The sequence below is a fragment of the Bufo bufo genome, chromosome 5 (assembly GCF_905171765.1).
Source record: "Bufo bufo chromosome 5, aBufBuf1.1, whole genome shotgun sequence".
Classification (NCBI taxonomy): Eukaryota; Metazoa; Chordata; class Amphibia; order Anura; family Bufonidae; genus Bufo; species Bufo bufo.
The window spans coordinates 354,813,285-354,834,553 of record NC_053393.1 but is presented as its reverse complement, the minus strand read 5'-3'; the positions used below and the strand labels follow the sequence as shown (position 1 = coordinate 354,834,553).

The 21,269-nt window shown below is 43.0% G+C and overlaps 1 protein-coding gene across 1 annotated transcript in view; it reads left to right on the top strand.

Moving 5' to 3' along the window:
* The first annotated feature begins 1,567 nt into the window (after window positions 1-1,567).
* The window catches only part of UBE2QL1 (ubiquitin conjugating enzyme E2 Q family like 1), a 74,418-nt gene continuing 54,716 nt past the window's right edge, over window positions 1,568-21,269 (top strand). The window contains exon 1 of the mRNA XM_040432358.1: window positions 1,568-2,888. Within this exon, the coding sequence (XP_040288292.1) occupies window positions 2,064-2,888 (825 nt within the window). The 5' untranslated portion in view covers window positions 1,568-2,063. The remainder of the gene's footprint in view (window positions 2,889-21,269) is intronic.

Sequence of the window (21,269 nt, the reverse complement as noted above, 5' to 3'; positions counted from 1 at the left end):
GCACTCCCTCAGTGCGCCTGCGCCAATGACGTCTTCTCTTTCGGTGATGTCATCGGCGCAGGCGCACTGAGGGAGTGCTGAGGAGACGAGCCTCCTCATCTCAGATGACCCGAATGACCAGAGGCGCGCGATTTTTGAATTACTGACAGGGCCGGCCGGAGGAGGAGATCACGGCTGGCCCTGTCAATCAACACGGCGAGGGGGCGGATTTCTGCAGCAGCTACCAGCAAGTAGACGCCCTACTTGCTGGTAGAGCCCTCATTTACATATTATAAAAGTTCGTTTTATAAAGAATCGGCCGCATGAAAGTAAGTAAAACTATTATATTCTCCTATAGCGCACTATAAGGAAACTAACTATCCAAAAAAAAAAAAAAGGAGTTTTGCGGGGTGACAGAAACCCTTTAATTAACCCATACTGCCCCATATAAATGTATACAACCCCTTTAATATAGAATGTTCCCCATGACATGCTTCTGCTGCTGATAATGACTAGTGTTGAGCATGAATATTCGAAAAGCGAATTTTTATCTTGAATATCGCAACTTCGAGAATTTGCGATAAATGACAAATATTCTAAAAATAATAATATATAGCACTATATTGAATATAATGCTATATATTAGTTTTTTAGAATTTCATAATTTTTTCTATCTGAACATGATTCCTCCCTGCGTAAGTTGCTTGTGGGCCAATGACTCATTGGCCCACAAGCAAGAAGCAGGGGGGAATCATGTGTTCAGATGGAAAAAATGACGAATATTCTAAAAACAAATATATAGCATTATATTCTATAGTGCTATATATTAGTGTTTGACCCACGCCTGTATTGAGTGCGCAATATTTACATATTACGCGATCATTACCTCGCCGATTTTTGAGTATTTTTTTTTAATATAATGAATATTTGAATTCGCGAATATTCGACGAATATTCTAAAGAATATTCGTGAAATATAGCAAATTTTAATATTGCCCCTGCCGCTCATCACTAAATGACCCCAATGAGTGACTTCTGAAGCATTTCACCTATTCTATAGAAATGAGAAACACTTAAGGATGCCATCTGCTTAGAAGATGCAAGATGTAGGCGATTTGAATGGCAGGCGATGAAAAAGTCTGGCTATGCATTCGTCATGGGGGAGCATAGTAAATTTAAGGAGGTTTCCAGTTTGGCCAGATGATGAAGTAATCAGATCACAGATATCTGGCTGTCGGGAGCCCCCATAGGGGCATACAACTGCAATGTGTTGTCAAAGCAGGGACTGTCATTACTAGCAGATGCCACATCACTCTGACTCATTGTGAGGGAAGTTTCAGGACCGGTACCAGGAAGAACTGGGTCTGCACGGAATATGGAAGCCGTAACAATAAACGCAGCCCCATCCTCCCTCCTGCACACATCCCCCTCACATGATGCAGAATAGCTGCAGACCCGGCGATTTAGGATGCAGCACAGGTAACTGAGCCCAGGGGGCGGGGCCCGCGTGACATCACGGGAGGGGGCGGGGCACGCGGAGCTTTAATTCGGAGGTAGCCAGTGGTGTGTACGGGCTGCCTGCTGCTTCCATGTGAGCTGCAGTGCTCCTTCCCCCTCCTCCACAGCTGCCCTCCCCCCTCTTTTGTGAGGGCTGCAGATAAGAGACAGAAGGGATAGGACTGGCAGGCGATCAGTACTATTTCACTGCACCACACGGAGTGAGAAGAGGAGGAAGAGCGAGCAGACACGGAGCATGCACGGACGTGTGCTAGCACGAAGGATGCTTATGGCAATGACAGCACGTCTAGATCTGTAGGGGATTGAACAGACGGCATCTGAACGATCCTGGCAGGGGGAGCGATGCAAAGCACCAGTCCTGACAGACTGACTCCACTGACGGTGTAATTGTTCCCCTCCTCCCCAGTTAAGAGGATTATGTGTCGCCTCTGATGGTGTGCTGGGTACTGCCATGCCAGCTGTGATCTGAGGGGCACCCGGTGATCGTGCAGAGAGTGGAATCTGAGGCACCGTCTCCTCGTTCAGTTATTGCCAGCCTCACATTGTACATAGGAGAGACCTTGGAAAATGGCCACACTGCTGCGGAAAATAGGACTGATACGTCTTCACGACAGAGATACGGAGGACCCCAAGCATCATCATCATCATCACCACCACCGCAGCCAGCAGGGATCACTGAAGAAGGGCAAGAACAGCAGCAACAAACAGCAAGGAGGCTCAGCAGGAGGGGGCAGCGGGGGCAGCAGCGGAGGGGGCAGCGGGGGGTGCTGCAGTAACACCACGGAGGGCATACTCACCCAGGCCGATATCAAGGGCAAAAAGAACGAGCAGTGCCATAAGGACAAGCACGGCACCGCCGGGGGCAAGGAGAAGAACAGTGCCAAAGAAACCAGCACCCCCACGATCACAAAGGAGTCCAAACAGCAAGGTGGCGGCTGCAGTGCAGGTGGGGGCAACAAGCCAACCGGGGGCTCCTCACTGCAGCCCCTCCTGCCCCCCAACAGGCAGCACTGCACCCAGGTGAGGAGCAGGCGGCTGATGAAGGAACTCCAAGACATCCGCAAACTGAGCGACCACTTCATCTCGGTGGAGCTGGTGGATGACAGTCTCTTCGACTGGAACGTCAAGCTGCACCAGGTGGACAAGGACTCCACCCTGTGGCAGGACATGAAGGAGACCAACACAGAGTACATCTTGCTCAACCTTACCTTCCCGGACAACTTTCCTTTCTCGCCACCCTTCATGAGGGTGCTGAGCCCCAGGTTGGAGAATGGCTATGTGCTGGATGGTGGAGCTATATGCATGGAGCTTCTAACTCCCAGGGGATGGTCCAGTGCCTACACGGTTGAAGCAGTCATGAGACAGTTTGCAGCCAGCCTAGTTAAAGGGCAGGTAAGTTCTGGGTACCCATCTTCGAATTTCTGTGGTGGTGGTGGTAACCATGATCAACTGTAGCTTTCCTAAATGATCCACACTTGCTTATCCATATGTTTAATAGTCTTTAAGGACAATACTGATAGACATCACTAGGACTTCAGTATATGGTAACCTAAAGTACTCCAGCTGGTTTCACACACCATTATTGGTCCCAACCTTCATAGAGGTTTCCAGTGGTTGAATTGTCATCCCTAATGCAGGTCATTGTGAAGCATCTATACAATATGGCAGCCTTTACAGGTGAAAAGCGAGCCTTTAAAGCCAATCCAACCTATTTGATGCTCATCATCATCATCATCTTCCTTTATCATTGACTGTGGCCAGAAAGAAAAGGGGTAAAGGCAGGTGGGACCACAGAGAAAAGAATTCATGTTTCTTAGTGCTAATGTGATATTGGGCCCTGAGCATTGTTCTCCAATATTCGCTGAGCTTCAGAAGATTGTGATTAGTCAGTGACCATTCGCTGACCTCAGATTTTAATTTAATGTCTAGCCTTTGTCACTTATTTTCAGATCACATCTGCTTGAGAGGTTGAGGTTATGGTGCCCAAAGGGATATTTATGTAGAGGCACGTTTATCACTGGTGACATCAATGTGCAGGTTTAACCCATACTGGTTTCCATTCATTCCTGTTCATGTCATACATACGGTACATTTTATACAGCAGATATCATGTCCAGTTGTGATAATGAGACAGGCCAGGCACTGGTAATCATAACGTAGAAGCCTGTTGGGGCTATCAATAATGCATGTCTTCCTCATTATACTGCAAGTTTAGTACAAACAAGACTGGGAATATAAGGCTGGTGATGGGTGTCCTGGAATTGGTACATTTTCATGGACTTTTCTTCATTGAACACATTAAGCCATGTGAAGGGTGGTGTTACAAAGGAGGCATTATCGAGGGAGAGCTCTCAACCATAATTGATGGTCACTGCGTTAAATCGAGATCTACGGTATAATGACTAACCCTCATTTTCTTCCTCATTTTTATGAAATGGGACCAAATAGCTGGTTTGATCATTGCCTATATGTAATCCTCCGAACCAAATATCTGTTACTAACCCTGAGCTTGAGCTGCAGAATACATTATGAACTGCAGCTTGCGTGTTTTTTTTTTTTACATACGGTACATTTTCTGGGGCGTTTTGTGGTCTAGACCGCAGCATACTATATAGCTGCAGATATTGCGGTAGGTAGTGGCCACATTGTCTTACCTGATGTCTTTGTTATGTGTATAGAAGACGTCATGAATGTTTGTGTCCTACCTCATTACTCCACCATCTGCTCTTCTATTACTGCATGTCCGTGTGCAGACTGCACCGCATTGCCCAGAATTACCACTTCTAATGGGAATTTTGTACATAGGTGATCTACTAGGATTTTGGTAGTTCTGCTGTTCGATTGAGAAAATAAATATGGGGCAGATACGTTTATGTGGTGAGGGAAGTGCCTGTAGGTAAGCTGGGGATGTTGTGAATAGATGATATAAAAGAATAACTGGTTTATAGAAGATATACTGTCATATATGTAGAATATTACCCAAAGCAGTCGACATAGTAAGGCAATGGGATCCCTGCACTGACTGAAACCATACAGATAAATATATATATGGGATAGTATCAGATATGTAATAATAGCCAGTGCATATTGGATATATTACATTCTTACAGTCTCTTTGAAAGAAATCCAATGCCAACATCCCCAGGGTCCCCATGTGATAGAATGGTCCTCTATCTTCACCAGGGGCCCCTGTGGGTGATAATTCTGGAGGAATAATGGAAGCATAATAAAATGCTCTTTGAAATGAATGGCCATGTATTGTCTTCACAGTTACTGGGGGCTTTGCATAGACGAGCTAAGGAAGGGGGTGATCCTTGATTGGTGGATGCCCCTCTATTATCCTACTGAGGTATCGAGCTTTATCTGAATCACATTAATAAAGGGTTTAGCCTAAAGCTGTCTCCATACACTATGTGACATATACCAATATTTAGTGAGATGGGTCACTTTTATTAATGTCTTTGCCTACAAGGCTGATGGCCAATCCTACTGGATGGGTATTTTCCAGCCTCTATCAATAGCTCTTCAGGCATGATGTGATTCTTGGCTAATGGTCACAAGGCCAGCTTATCTAAAGGCAGCCTTGGCCCTAATCGGTAGTAGTGGAACAATCAGTTCTAGTAGTGAAACATTAGTCTGTAGGATACTTATATTCAAAGATATCTTACTGTGATTGGAATGGTTTCCACATGGGAATATTACTTTGACCACATCTATGTGAATTAATATTTGCATTGCTCTAAAAATGTGAGATTCTCTTTCAGTTCCCTGTCTGACCACATTGATAGCCTATCTGTAAGATCTGTCCTTTTTGCACCTTGACAATAGCAGTACAGTTGCAAAAACAGCCATCTGCTGGGCCTCCACCTTTCAGACTTGTATGGCAAATTCTATATATACAGTAAGGTCCATAAATATTGGGACATTGACACAATTCTAACATTTTTGGCTCTATACACCACCACAATGTATTTCAAATGAAACAAATTACGACAGGAATTACAACAGTTTGCATATGTGCCTCCCACTTGTTAAGGGACCAAAAGTAATGGGACAGAATAATAATCATAAATCAAATATTCACTTTTTAATACTTGGTTGCAAATCCTTTGCAGTCAATTACAGCCTGAAGTCTGGAACGCATAGAAATCACCAGACACTGGGTTTCATCCCTGGTGATGCTCTGCCAGGCCTCTACTGCAACTGTCTTCAGTTCCTGCTTGTTCTTGCGGCATTTTCCCTTCAGTTTTGTCTTCAGCAAGTGAAATGCATGCTCAATCGGATTCAGTATAGGTGATTGACTTGGCCATTGCATAACATTCCACTTCTTTCCCTTAAAAAACTCTTTGGTTGCTTTTGCAGTATGCTTTGGGTCATTGTCCATCTGCACTGTGAAGCGCCGTCCAATGAGTCCTGAAGAATTTGGCTGAATATGAGCAGATAATATTGCCCGAAACACTTCAGAATTCATCCTGCTGCTTTTGTCAGCAGTCACATCATCAAAAAATACAAGAGAACCAGTTCCTTTGGCAGCCATACATGCCCACGCCATGACACTACCACCACCATGCTTCACTGATGAGGTGGTATGCTTAGGATCATGAGCAGTTTCGTTCCTTCTCCATACTCCTCTCTTCCCATCACTCTGGTACAAGTTGATCTTGGTTTCATCTGTCCATAGGATGTTGTTCCAGAACTGTGAAGGCTTTTTTAGATGTTGTTTGGCAAACTCTAATCTGGCCTTCCTGTTTTTGAGGCTCACCAATGTTTTACATCTTGTGGTGAACCCTCTGTATTCACTCTGGTGAAGTCTTCTCTTGATTGTTGACTTTGACACACATACACCTACCTCCTGGAGAGTGTTCTTGATCTGGCCAACTGTTGTGAAGAGTGTTTTCTTCACCAGGGAAAGAATTCTTCTGTCATCCACCACAGTTGTTTTCCGTGGTCTACCGGGACTTTTGGTGTTCCTTCTTTTTAAGAATGTTCCAAACAGTTGTTTTGGCCGCGCCTAATGTTTTTGCCATCTCTCTGATGGGTTTCTTTTCTTTTTTCAGCCTAATGATGGCTTGCTTCACTGATAGTGACAGCTCTTTGGATCTCATCTTGAGAGTTGACAGCAACAGATTCCAAATGCAAATAGCACACTTGAAATGAACTCTGGACCTTTTATCTGCTCATTGTAATTGGAATAATGAGGGAATAACACACACTGGGCCATGGAACAGCTGAGAAGCCAATTGTCCCATTACTTTTGGTCCCTTAACAAGTGGGAGGCACATATGCAGACTGTTGTAATTCCTACACCGTTCACCTGATTTGGATGTAAATACCCTCAAATTAAAGCTGACAGTCTGCAGTTAAAGCACATCTTGTTCATTTCATTTGAAATACATTGTGGTGGTGTATAGAGCCAAAAATCTGAGAATTGTGTCGATGTCCCAATATTTATGGACCTGACTGTATATACCATAAATCGGGGTAATCAGATAGTTTTATTAAAGATCTGCTTATCTGGGTCTGCAATCAGGTGAAGGTCTAAGCTGAGCACCAACAATGTAGATCATCTTTACATTTTTCAAACTTTGTTGAATTATTTACATCAGAAATGTATTATTTGGTGGAAAAACCTGACCAGACCCTAAATGAATTGAGATCAGCACTCAAAAATGACACTTAAAACATCCCAAAATTCATTCAGAACCCAAACCAGACCGCTAAAATTAATCGGACAACAAACCAGACAATGGCGGTCCCTTATTAAGACCGGCATTTTAGACGCCGGTCTTAATAACCCCTGCTCTGGATCCGCAGAAGTTATGTAGAGGTGCAGGCGTCTACAGAACTTTGGCGCATCCACTGCGGTCTAAATCTATCCCAGCTTAGAACATTTTTTATGCGTAAAACAGGCATAGAAAATTATAAATGAGACGGGCCTGGCGCCCTGCCCACACAACTTTTTTAGACCTGGCATGAGCAGGGAAAACATAGCCTTTGCTCCACACTCTGCGACAGATATCTGCCAGAAACTGGCGTATATCAGTAAATGACCCCCAATATATATACTTTTCCCCGCTCATGCCAGGTCTAAAAAGGGGGTCTGATGCGAGCAGGGAAGGGGGCGGGCCGCCAGGCCCATCTCATTTATCATCATATTCTTCGCCTGTGCTTCCTTGTTGGCGTAGATTTAGAGCGGTGGTGGATGTGACGAAGTTAGAGGTGTAGAGGTCTTAATAAATGACCCCCAATGTCCTTATGCTGGCCAGTGTCAGGAAATTTGTACCAGATCCCAGTGGTAGTTCCGCTCCTGACCACAGACCTGCCATTATAGAGCCATTGGAGACAATGCCTTCCTCCAGCAATTCCATTTCTGACCTGCAATGGCCAATGGGTGAAAGTATTTCAGGGCAATACCTCTGTTAACCCGCAAAGTGAGGTTGCAGCTGAAGGATGGGTCATCTGCTTATTGCATAAATTAACAAATATACACATGCACACCTTCTTAATCCCTCACTCCAGCACTGCTGGCTCCATTGTGCCCCTCTGGTCACTGTTTACAGCATTTATATACCATACCAGTATGTAACTGCCGCAGCCAATCATTGACTGCAGCGGTGATGCCAGTATACGCTGTACATTGTTGCTGCAGAGAGTGGCACTGGAGCATATAGAGGATAAAGGAGTTGGTATATAGCATATTTGTTATTTTGCTCCATAATCAGCTGTCACTCTTATTTATAAACTTGAAAATCTACAGGTTTATCGTAACGGAATTCTAGTAATTGCTGGAATTAAACTTCCATAATATGTTAATAAAAAAAAAAAAGCAAATAAAAATCAATACTGTTGATTGGATCACAATGTTGTATTTTTATAAGTAGAATATGAGCATAGATAAATAGATAGGAAAGGATTTGTAACCTTTTAATAACCATGTAATAGAGACAGGATTTTGAGGTCTTTATTTATTTAAATTAACCCCATTTCATTGTTGGCAGTAACTATTGTCTTTCCATTTCCAGCAATTATCTATTACATGTTGGCACTGGTCCTGGTTCTCTGTTACACTCACTGGAGCATATTACCCCAATTTCTTGTTCTGTCTGAGATCAGGTTCTGCATCTGATCTTCACCGGAGTTACCTTTCATAATTGCTATCATTTGCACAATGGTTGTGATAAAATAGCATTTCCACATTAAGTAATACTTCATTGTCAGCATACTAAAACCTGAAACAAATGTGAATAGGGCTTTATTATCTATTTCTCTATGTAAATCCTTTATGCCGTTATTATTTAAGATTTTCATGGTTCTGTGTTAAGGTACCTTTATACGGGACGATGTACAAGCAGATTGTCGAGAAGGAAGCATAACTTCCCGACAATCTGCTGATCGCTAGCGGAGAAGACCTGTGCATTTACATGCAGCGATCTCCTCCTCCGCAGTATGGGGAGCAGCGATCGCGTATGCCATTCCCCGTACAGACGGGTTATTTCCCAGCATGATCTGCCACCGGGAAAACAAGGATTTTTTGTGCTACACAAACGATCCAATTACCTGATGAACGAGCGTTTCGCCAGATCATTACTAACGAAGGTTACAATGAACGCTCCGTAGCGATGATCGGTTCAATTCTTGGCCTGTGACAAGGGCCCATTAGTGTATTACTGTTTTAGCAGAAAGAAAAAAAATGAATCATTTTCCAGAAAATAGTAGTTGGAAATTACACCAAAATATTGTATACAGCTTCAGTCAGGGGTTAGCCATCTGGCACTCCCTCTGATCAGCTGTTCTTCGGCGCTCGTTACTTCAGTGCTACTCGCATTGAAGTGAATGCACAACGGACAGAGCTCTGTATTTCCAGCGCCAAGTTCCAGCATTGCAGAACAGCTGATTGGCGGAGGTGCAGCGTGTCAGACCAATCACAGTCAGATGGTGATGGTCTGTCCACATGCAAGGATTGGAAAACTCTTTTAAGTGTGGTTTCACAAACAGTATTTTTTTCCTTAAATGGTTGTCCGTTTTCCATTATTGATTACCTATCCTCAGGAAAGGTCACCAATGTCAGATCATCAGGGGTCCAACACCCAGCACCAGTGTTTTTATGTATATCACATGCATTTCTTTTTTTTATCGGGTTTTTTCTTCAAAAAACAAGTATGAATGGCAATTTTTTTTCAAGTGGATGAATAAACTGCCTTTGCTTCAACATGCTGGCATATGGTATAACACGCAGTATCAAGCACAGTTCATGGAGCAAAGAGAGTGGCCTGGATTGTGTATTGGGATGTGCTATAAATGGGGCATGGGGGCCCAATTTAGATTCTTGCTATGGGGCCAAGTGGTTTCTATGTACGCCCATGCCTCAAATAAAAAAAAAAAACGACAAAAGTATGGGAAAAAAAAAGTGTGGAACCCAACCTTAGGCCTCTTTCACACAAGCGATACGGATTGTGTCAGGATCTGTTCTGGAAAAACTGATGGCCATGCATCGCACCCAGACTGAAAGCTCGCTCGTGTAAAAGAGGCCTTAGGGTACTTTCACACTAGCGTTAAAGTTTTCCGGTATTGAGTTCCGTCACAGGGGCTCAATACCGGAAAAAAAATGCTTCCGTTTTATCCAAATGCATTCTGAATGGAAAGCATTCCGTTCAGTATGCATCAGGATGTCTTCAGTTCAGTCCCTCTTACGGTATTTGGCTGGAGTAAATACCGCAGCATGGGGTTGCCCATCTCACTATTTCTAAGGCGAGACGAGACTAAGCGCTGACCACCAGGTGGACGAAAACAACAGAGCTTGCTGTGCTACTCTGTTTCAGTAGCTCCCATGCACAGCAATGGGAGCTACTGAAATGGTGGAGTGCTTGCCCGCTGTACTGTTCCCGGGCTGCCTGGTGGTCAGCGCTTAGTCCCATCTCACCTTAGTAACTGTGAGATGGGACAACCTCTTTAAAGATGCAGCCAGAAAAGTAGACATTTGACATTAAAGCCTCTTTCACACGACCGTTTTTTTTTTTCATTTATGGGCCGTTTTTTGCATTCCGTATACGGAACCATTCATTTCAATGGTTCCACAAAAAACGCTGAATGTACTCTGTATGCATTCCGTTTCCGTATTTCCGTTTTTCCATTCCGTTAAAAGATAGAACATGTCCTATTATTGCCCGCAAATCACGTTCCGTGGCTCCATTCAAGTCAATGGGTCCGCAAAAAAATCAAAAACATACGGAAATGCATCCGTATGCCTTCCGTATCCGTGCCGTTTTTGCGGAACCGTCTATTGAAAATGTTATGCCAGGCCCAATTTTTTCTATGTAATTACTGTATACTGTATATGCCATACGGAAAAACGGAACAGAAACGGAAACACAACGGAAACAAAAAAACGGAACAACAGATCCATGAAAAATGGACCGCAAAACACTGAAAAAGCCATAAGAGGCCTAATCCTTAGGCCTCATGCACACGACCGTTGTGTGCATCCGCGGCCGTTGTTCCGTTTTCCGTTTTTTTTCGCGGACCCATTGACTTTCAATGGGTCCGTGGAAAAATCGGAAAATGCACCGTTTGGCTTCCGCGTCCGTGATCCGTTTTTCCAGTCCGTGAAAAAAATATGACCTGTCCTATTTTTTTCACTGACAACGGTTCACGGACCCATTCAAGTCAATGGGTCCGTGAAAAATCATGGATGCACACAAGATAGTCATCCGTGTCCGTGATCCGTGTCCGTGATCCGTGTCCGTTTTTCCTATCATTTTCAATGCAAACTTGACTTAGTTTTTTTTTTTCACTTTTCATGTCTGTGGATCCTCTAAAAATCAAGGAAGACCCACGGAAGAAAAAACGGTCACGGATCACGGAACAACGGAAATCCGTTTTGCGGACCGCAAAAAAAAACGGTCGTGTGCATGAGGCCTTATGTGTAGTTACTGTGTGCAGACTCTATGGTTAGCTTGGACATTTTTGCTCCTGATTTGCATCCATTACTTCAGCTTATGGAAGAGGAAGTAGCTATCTGCCATATCGGCTTTCATAGGGCTAATTTTACTGTCACCTGATCACACAGAAGTTCATACACTCTTTGTACTTGTTACTGCAGTAAATCACCAAACACCCTTCCTTTCCTATCGCTCTTACATGCCTTATTGATTTGTGCATATAGTGTGAACTATGATCTGGTATCAGTTACCAGTTGAAGTTATTTGTCTATGGTAGGTGCCAGGCCAAATTAAAAACTTCTCTCATTAATTGCCTTTAAGGTACAAGTTATTTTTATTTATTTATTTTTAACTTTTTTCTGTTGTGTTCAGTAACGGCATTAGTAAATATTATCTTGTTTCAATAGAATTCAGTATAAATAGCAGCTGTAATTTAATGAATTTGTGGTCTGATAGACCATAAAAATCTACTAAGGCCTCTTTCACATGAGCGTATGGCTATTTCAGTGTTTTGCGGTCCGTTTTTCACGGATCCGTTGTTCCGTTTTTTTGTTTCCGTTGTGTTTCCGTTTCCGTTCCGTTTTTACATATGGCATATACAGTAATTACATAGAAAAAATTAGGCTGGGCATAACATTTTCAATAGATGGTTCCGCAAAAACGGAACGAATACGGAAGACATATGGATGCATTTCCGTATGTGTTCCTTTTTTTGCGGACCCATTGACTTGAATGGAGCCAAGGAACGTGATTTGCGGGCAATAATAGAACATGTTCTATCTTTCAACGGAACGGAAATACGGAAACGGAATGCATACGGAGTACATTCCTTTTTTTTTTGCGGAACTATTGAAATGAATGGTTCCTTATACGGAACGCAAAAAACGGTAGTGTGAAAGAGGCCTAAAGGTAACAGTTTTAAACTTCACTGTAGCAGAGAAAAAAATGAACAAAATATTAATATTTCATTAAAGAAATTCATATAATTATATATTTTATTGCTTGTTATTTTGCTGTAGGTAAAAACTTTATCCCAAAGACCTATAAAGAGTTCTACCAATAAAGAATACATTTCTGAATAAATATCTGTCTGGCAGATATTTTAACAGTTTATTGGTTATTTCTAGAACAGAACTACAATCTGATGAGGAATTACACAAAACCAGAAGCAGAAAATTGAGCAGAGAAAACAAATTAGGAGAATTCTCTGACAGTTACACAAAGAATATGTGTGCCCCGTGCCCATATTGCAGACCGCAAACAGCGGGTCTGCAATATACCCATTGACTTGGATGGGTCCGCTATCCTCCAGATACGGAGTGTCACGGATCAGAAGCCCACAAAATCACTACGAAGCTCTTCCATGTACTATTTATTTGTGGTGCAGAAAGTCTCTTGCGAATCGTTGACCCATTCAAGTCAATGGGTCCGCCTCCGCAAATAGCGTGCATACAGACGGTGCCCATGCATTTCGGTAGGCTATTTGCAGTCTGCAGCATAGGCACAGGGCACACACACACTCGTGTGCATGAGCCCTAAGTGAAATAACTATAATTTCCTATAACTACAAATTAAATTATCTAATAAACTGCCACCTGATGCCTAAATCACAATTAGGAGATTCGTAAAGCTGACGGGTACAAGTCATTACACTTGGAATGGATTGTGATTAGAGATGATTGAATTTCTTGAAATTCATTTCAAGTCCGATTCAAACTAATTGGTCGGTAGATTCGATACAGGTCCAAATAAATTTGACACAAATCAAAAGTGCCCTGATTGCCCTGACAAGTTGTGGATGACATTCTAGGGACTCCTCATTTCAAGCTCTTTACCGCCAAGATAGCAAGGTCCAAAAATGATCCCTTTTGGGAGAGAATGCCTGCCAGTGTCTATACACATGGTGACATAGGAAGAAGCAATTGCTTGCCCTGTTTGTGGGGGAACTAGCAACCGCTTTGTTGTTACATAAAATGCATATACACTGGCGATCAAAATTAGAGAACAATTTATGAACAGCAATAATGTAATCTACATTTATCATCCATTTGAAGGATTTTTGGGAAGGGGTACACCATGCCATTAGAACAGTGTTTTCAAAATCACCAAAGTATATCAACATAAAATCTTTATTTTTCAAAAAACCTGATGATCATAATTCGAGAACAGCAATGACTGTAGCACAGAGAAAGATTCTAACAAAAATTTCTGAAGGTCACCAATCAGTAGAAGTGTACAGGCCCTTGCTTTGGATGACTTCAGAACATCTGCGGCCACAGGACATCACTAGTCTCTCACACTGCTCTGGTGGGATTTTGGTCCACTCTTCTTCCAGTCTCTTCAACAGTTCTGTGACTGTTGTGGGTTTCTTGACCATAACTTTGTCACCAAGGATTTTCTAGAGGTTTTCTATTGGGTTTAGATCAGGACTCTGGACTGGCCATTTCATTGTTTCAATGTTTTCAGTTTCAAGGAACTGCTCTACCTGTTTTTCTGTGTGACAGGGGGCATTGTCCTGCATGAAAATTGCTGGCTGATTGAGTGATGAACGCAAGGAAGGAACCATGTGTGGTTGAAGAAGGTTCTGATACACACTTGCATTCACTCTGCCATGTAGCTGTATGAGAGGTCCAACTCCTACTGCAGAAAACATTCTCCAAACCATGACACTCCTCCACCTCTCACTGACTTCTTTACACACTTTGGGTTCAGTCTTTCCCCGGTTTGCCAACGAACATAATGTTTCCCATCAGACCCAAATAAATTAAACTTACTTTCATCACTAAAATGAACTCTGGACCACTTCTCCTCTGTCCACACAACATGCTCCTCAGCAAAGATGAGTCTAGCCTTTTGATTCTTTCTGCTAATGAGAGGTTTGGTCACTGCAGAGTGGGCTTTCAGTCCAAATGCTCTTAAAGTGGAGACCCTGTATGACAAGACAGATCCTTACCCTGTTCAGTGCTGAACTGGCGAGCAATTCCAGCTGCATTGTTGAAACGATTACCCATGGAGATTCTCTGCATTATTCTGTCCTCTCTTGCATTTGTCTTTCGAGGGCGACCAGCCTTCTTGGGGGACTTGAATGAGTTTGTGATGTTGTAAAGATGCAATATTCTAGAAATCAAAGACTTGGAACGACCAACTTCTCTTGCTATTGCTGATACGGTCATCCCTTTGGCCTTCATCTGGACAACCTGCTGCCGGAGGGTTTCAATCACTTTGGAACGGCACACCATTTTGGCAAAGTCAGTGAAAACTGGAAAGTTAGGCTGCCAGTTAAATAGGGTTTGTCAGATCATTAAGGAAATTAGTTGCCAGAATAACACCAATAACTTGCAGGTATCTGAAAGTGTTCTCTAATTTTGATCAGTGTTCTTTTTCAATTAACTCATTTACATTTTTAGGCCTCATGCACGCGAACGTTGTTTGTTTCCGTGTCCGTTCGTTTTTTTTTGCGGATAGGATGCGGACCCATTCATTTCAATGGGTCCGCAAAAAATGCGGACAGCACACCGTGTGCTGTCCGCATCAGTATGTCCGTTCCGTAGCCCCACAAAAAAAATAGAACATGTCCTATTCTTGTCCGTTTTAGGCATTGTTACAATGGATCCACACAAAAAAAAACTGATGGCATACAGATGTCATCCGTTTAGTTTTTTTTGTGGATCCACAATTTGCGGAACGCAAAACACATATGGTCGTGTGCATGTAGCCTTATTCTGTGCTTTAGAATAAATACAATTTATGAAATAATCTTAAAATACTGCTATTTTACTCATGTTAGGATATATTCACATAGGACTACACTATGACCTTGACATTTCGGAAATTGTGTGTTCTCTAATTTTGAGTTCCAGGAAAGTGAAGAAACAATGGCTTTGGCTTTTACAAATGAGATCAGCAGCAGCAGTACAGTATGGCAGGAGATGTGCGGCTATATAGGGGTAGTAGTAATAGCAACATGGGGAGTTGGAGCTACAGCAATACAGTATGGATCCTGATGGACAAGGTAGGAGATGTACAGTGAGTGAAAAAGGAAATCTCAAAATTTATATAAAAATTGACTTTTTTTAATCTATTTTAAGAACGTTTTATTGGACAGAGACCACTACTACAATTTTACAGTAGGTGAAAATAAAATGACAAAATGCAAAAAAAATATTTCTTTTTATAAAATTAACAATTAGACAGAATCCAGTACAATTTTACGAGAGATGCAACACTGAGAAAAAAAAAAACAATTGGAGCCCACTCTAATATATACGGTCACCAAGATATGTTCAGTCAAGTTTGATCCACTTATTAATTTAAAGGGGTTATGCACCTCTGGAGGGGTTGGACAGATCTGCAAAGGGAAGCATACTTACCTGCTTCCCGGGGCAGGAACCCAGCATCTTCGCTCCTTGGCCTCAGTTGCTCCGCTGGGCTCCCTGGATGTAAACTTCTTGTTTAATGACCTGCTCCCCTTGCATCATGACATTATGCATTATGAAAATGTGTAGAAATCTGAGTCTCACTTCCTTCTGGGATTCGCACCACCACCTAGCCCTTGGTTGAACTTGATGGACGTTTGTCTTTTTTCAACCGTATTAGGCTACTTTCACACTTGCGGCAGTGTGATCCGGCAGGCAGTTCCGTCGTCGGAACTGCCTGCCGGATCCGCCGGTCTGGATGTGACTGAAAGCATTTGTGAGACGCATCCAGATGCGGATCCGTCTCACAAATGCATTGCAAGAACGGATCCGTCTCTCCGCTTGTCATGTGGACGGACGGATCCGTCTTGTATCTTTTTTCAAATTTTTACCGGTCTGTGCATGCGCAGACCGGAAGGTCGGATCCGGCATTCCGGTACTTTGAATGCCGGATTCAGCACTAACACATTCCTATGGGGAAAAATGCCAGATCCGGCATTCAGGCAAGTCTTCAGTTTTGTTCGCCGGAGATAAAACCGTAGCATGCTACGGTTTTATCTTTTGCCTGATCAGTCAAAACGACTGAACAGAAGACTTCCTGATGCATCCTGAACGGATTACTCTTCATTCAGAATGCATGGGGATATTCCTGATCAGTTCTTTTCCGGTATAGAGCCCTTGTGACGGAACTCTATGCCGGAAAAGAAAAACGCTAGTGTAAAAGTACCCTTATCTATATAACTATGACAAATGGTCTCTTGAAGCAACGGGAGTAGGTGACTGCTGCAGTCAGCCATTTGCTGTAGTGCTGTCAAACAGGACGTTTACATCCAGGGAATCCTGGAAGCGAAGATGGCGGAATCCAGGAGTACACCTATCCTTTCTGCTGCCTAAAGCGAAAACTAAAAATGGTGCCCCCCCATGCCAATTTCTTAACATAAACCCTTTGCCACAATGAAAGCGCTCATTGCCCATGGCCCTTCAGCTGCCCCCTCTTGCCCCTTCATTGTGCTGCCTAAAGTGATCGCCTTACCTGGCCTCATAGGTGGTGCAACCCTGGCGGTAGCCAGCAATGAAAAGCAAGAAAGTATGCTTCTCTTCACAGGTCTGCACAGGAGGTGGGATTTGCCCCAAAAAAAACAAAGCTGCACAACCCCTTTAAGAAGTCCAATGCAGTGAGTGCGTGAAAATATGTCAGCCAGTACATTCATCAATTTTTGGGATGGAAATTAGGTTGCTAGTCTCAGGCTATGAGCTGAGCGATGCGATTGCCCAGCGCTACAGCCTGGGAGCAGGAGACGCCGGCAGGCTCCACCCACTTGAGCCGAACATATGAAGATACCGGAGCTTATACCGGGAGAACGGAGCGGCGCCCAGGGATAATAGTAAGTGCAGGGAGATCCCTGGGCGCCGCTCTCCATGTCTGTATACTTAGTTTACATTTTTTATTCTAGTGAAATGTCCTCTTTAATTTAGCCAGTGGCGTAGCTATAGGGGTCGCAGCGGTCGCAGTTGCGACCGGGCCCCTAAGTCAGCCCTGGCCCCTGATTTACAGTACTTGCCCATGGCTAACTTCACAGGGGGGGTGGAGGCAGAGCCGTGCGTGCAGCCATGGAGAGGGAGTGGTCCCGTCTGGCAGTACTGGCCGGAAGTGGAGCGGCGGAGAAGATGCGTGCCGCCCGAGTGAGTGAGGGGAGGGCGGCCGCGGCGACTTGACTAGCAGAGACTCGGAGACAGTCTCTGCTCTGGCAGTTGGGTGCTTGCTAGTAGCTAGAATACACTAGCATCACATAGGATAGCAGTAGTGGGTCCTCTTACTAGTACCGTTCTAGCCACATGTGCAGCTGCAAACGAGTTCTGCAAGTAAGAGGACTCACTACTGCTATCCTACAAGTACTGGTAGATGTCACAGCAGAGTCCTACAAATCATGTGATGGTCTATGCCCCATAGAACATCACATTCATAGCACAAGCGGCAGCTATATCATTATCATCAATGCTTCATCATATGCCAGCAGGGCTATTAACATCGCCGCCAAGCCCGCCATTATTGCTCACACAGGGCTGGTCAGCCCTGGAAATATGGGATTGCAAGTGCAACACCTATGGGTGCAGTGACTGTCATCATATTGCCGGGAGTGACTGATTCCAGCACAAGCGGCAGCTATAATCATCAGTCACTCACAGCAATATGGTGACAGTCACTGCACCTATAGGTGTTGCACTTGCAATCCCATATTTCCAGTGCTGACCAGCCCTGTGTGAGCAATAATGGCGGGCTTGGCGGCGATGTTAATAGCCCTGCTGGCATATGATGAAGCAAACTGAAAGGATAAGTGAAGGAAAATTAAGAACTATGTACCCCCCATGCTGCAGAATGACACATATAGGCCGAATGCACACGGCCGTGTTCCACGGCCGTAAACGGTCCGTGGTATCCCGGCCTGGATTCCTGCTGACAGCAGGAGCGCATGGCATCATTGTTTTTTTTTTTTTTTTTTTTTTAATTATCTTTATTACTTGAGATATAAAAACAGATTACAGTACAAAAAAGAGTTTTTTTTTCATTTTCCTTTCCCCTTATCCCCCCACCCCCCTCCCCATACCTGTGGTGCGTCGAAACAAAAAAAAAAAAAAAGGAAACAATTATACAAACTAGTCAAATCCTCCAACCGCCCCATATCTTAGTCCACTTCTCCTCAGCTTCCCTCTGTTTGTACATAATTTTCTCATAATTTTTTACCTTGTTAATTAGGTTTATCCATGTATTCATGTCTGGAATACATCGAGCAAACCAAGTCCGACTGACCAAAACTCTGGCCAACATCAGTATTCTACCTAGGAAAATCTTTTGATACTTATGGTTATTTATTTTGGAGAAATCATTAAGCACAAACACTTGTGGTTCGAGGGGAATTCGTATTTTTAATTTATAGCGGATAAAATTGTTAATACTATTCCAGTATTTTATAAGTTCTGGGCAGGTCCAGATCATATGAAGATAATCCGCACCTGAGGTATCACATTTAGGGCAATTAGAGGTGTCTCTTAGCCCACATTTATTCATCCATAAAGGGGTAACATATAATCTATGACAAATTTTAAAATGTACTAGAACATGGTTAAAGTTCTGGGATAGTGACCCTAAATTCCCAAAAATATTCTCCCACCCTTCTACTTGTATGTTCGGACAATCCATCTCCCACGCTCTTTGTCCTGGTGATTGTGTATCACTAAATCGTGCCTTAAGTAATAACTTATATATATTTGAAATCTTCAATCTAGGCAGTGTCCCCCTTACCCAATCGTTCAAAAAAGATGAACTATCTATATCCAACACCGATTTATCGTCCAAACTGGATAATGCTGAACGCAGTTGAAAATATCTAAACCATGAAACATTTTCTATATTATGTGATATCTCTATAAATGACTTAATCTCTCTATCCTTTACTACCTGTGAAATATACAAAATTTTATTTTTTTGCCAGAATGTGTCAGCTGCAATATCATCTAACCTTTGTAAGTGCAGATTATGCCAAAGAGGCGTGAATGTAAGTGAGCCCTTTACCTTCAACCATGTCCTAGTAGTAGCCCACACTTTCAGGAGTAATTTTATAGTCTCTCTATAGCCCTGCTCATAGCTCCTCAATAGCCCAGATTCCAGAAGAGTGAATATATTACTATGAGCGTGGCTACCCACTATTTTCCCTAGAAGTGCACTATTTTCTGATTCATAGCACATCAATAACTGAGTAGCAATAAAATAACCTTTGAAGTAAGGGAGATTTAAACCCCCGCACTCCAGTGATTTATACAAATGTTCTAACTTTATTCGCACTCGTTTTCTTCCCCATATTAAATCATTGATTATTCTTTCCATAAGTTTAAAGTATTTGTCTTGTATCCAAGTAGGTGTATTCCTAAGCACATAAAGAAGTTGTGGTAGAATCACCATTTTGACCAATGAAACTCGGTCAGCTCTAGACAGGGGAAGTCTCAACCAGATCCCTATTTTGGCTCTAATCCTTGTCACCATGGGGATCAGATTAAGTTGTAAAAAATTTTGAACCCTGGGTGAAATAATCAAACCCAAATACTGAAAAGAATCAACGATATCCAACTGCGTCACAAGAACCTCTTTCTGTGGTAGGGGGTCTATTGGCATCAAACTGGTCTTAGACCAGTTTATAAGAAGACCGGACACCTCACCAAATGACTTAACCATTTGAATAATTCTGGGGAGAGTTGTTTCCGTATGGTCTATAAAAAAAAGAACATCATCCGCGTATAAGGAAATACGGTCCTGCACCCCTAGCGTACCAAATCCCTTAACTTAGTCATCCTGCCTAATGGCCAGCGCAAGAGGTTCAATATAAATGTCAAATAACAATGGGGATAATGGGCAGCCCTGACGGGTCCCTCTATTTAAATCAAAGCTAGTTGTCAGGATCCCATTGAGACTCAATTTTGCCTTGGGGAATCTGTACAGTAACTTAAGAATGCCTATGAATCTTTCCCCAAAGCCCATCCTTGCCAGAACCTTCCAGAGGAAGGACCACTCCACCCTGTCAAAGGCCTTAGAGGCATCTAGTGACAGAATGAAGCGAGCGGTCCCCCCAGGGGCCTGGATATTAGCAAAGAGCCGATGAAGATTGTGGTGTGTGCCCTTGTTTTGAATAAAGCCATTCTGATCCGGATGGACAATGGCGGAGATAACCCCAGAAAGCCTTGTGGCAAAAATCCTCGCGAAGAGCTTTACATCTGCATTAAGCAGTGAGATTGGTCTATATGATTCTAGATCTACGGGATCTTTGCCTTTTTTTGGAATTAATGTTATTACGGCTTCCAACATTGAATCTGGTAACTTCCCGTCCTCCACTGATTCAGAAAGGACCTCCAGCAGTCTGGGGAAAATAAAGTCCCCATATTTACTGTAAAATTCATATGGGAGTCCATCTGAGCCAGGGGTGGAATTGGCCGAACATAATTTAATCGCTCCCTCAAGTTCCTGTATTGAGACATCCAATTCCAGTGCTTTCTTTTGCGCCTCAGTAATAGTTGGAAAAGAAATGTCATCGAGATAGGCATCCATCTTATCATCTGTGATCTTCAAATCAGCTTTATACAAATCCAAAAAATAGTCCACAAAGGCCTTCTCTACAGGACCCTGCCCACTAACCATCTTACCATTAATCAGTCTAACATTATCTATATATTTTTTGGATTGTTGACTTGAGATTACTCAAGCCAAAAGTTTACCAGGTCGCCCTGACTCCGTAAAATATTTTTGCCCTTTGAAGAAGAGGCCCTGTTGGGCCTTATCCAATAAAAAGTTAGAGTATACTTGTGTGGCCATTTGCATACTTTCTCTATTCTCCTCTGTCTTATTCATATAAAAGGATTGTGTCGCCATTGAT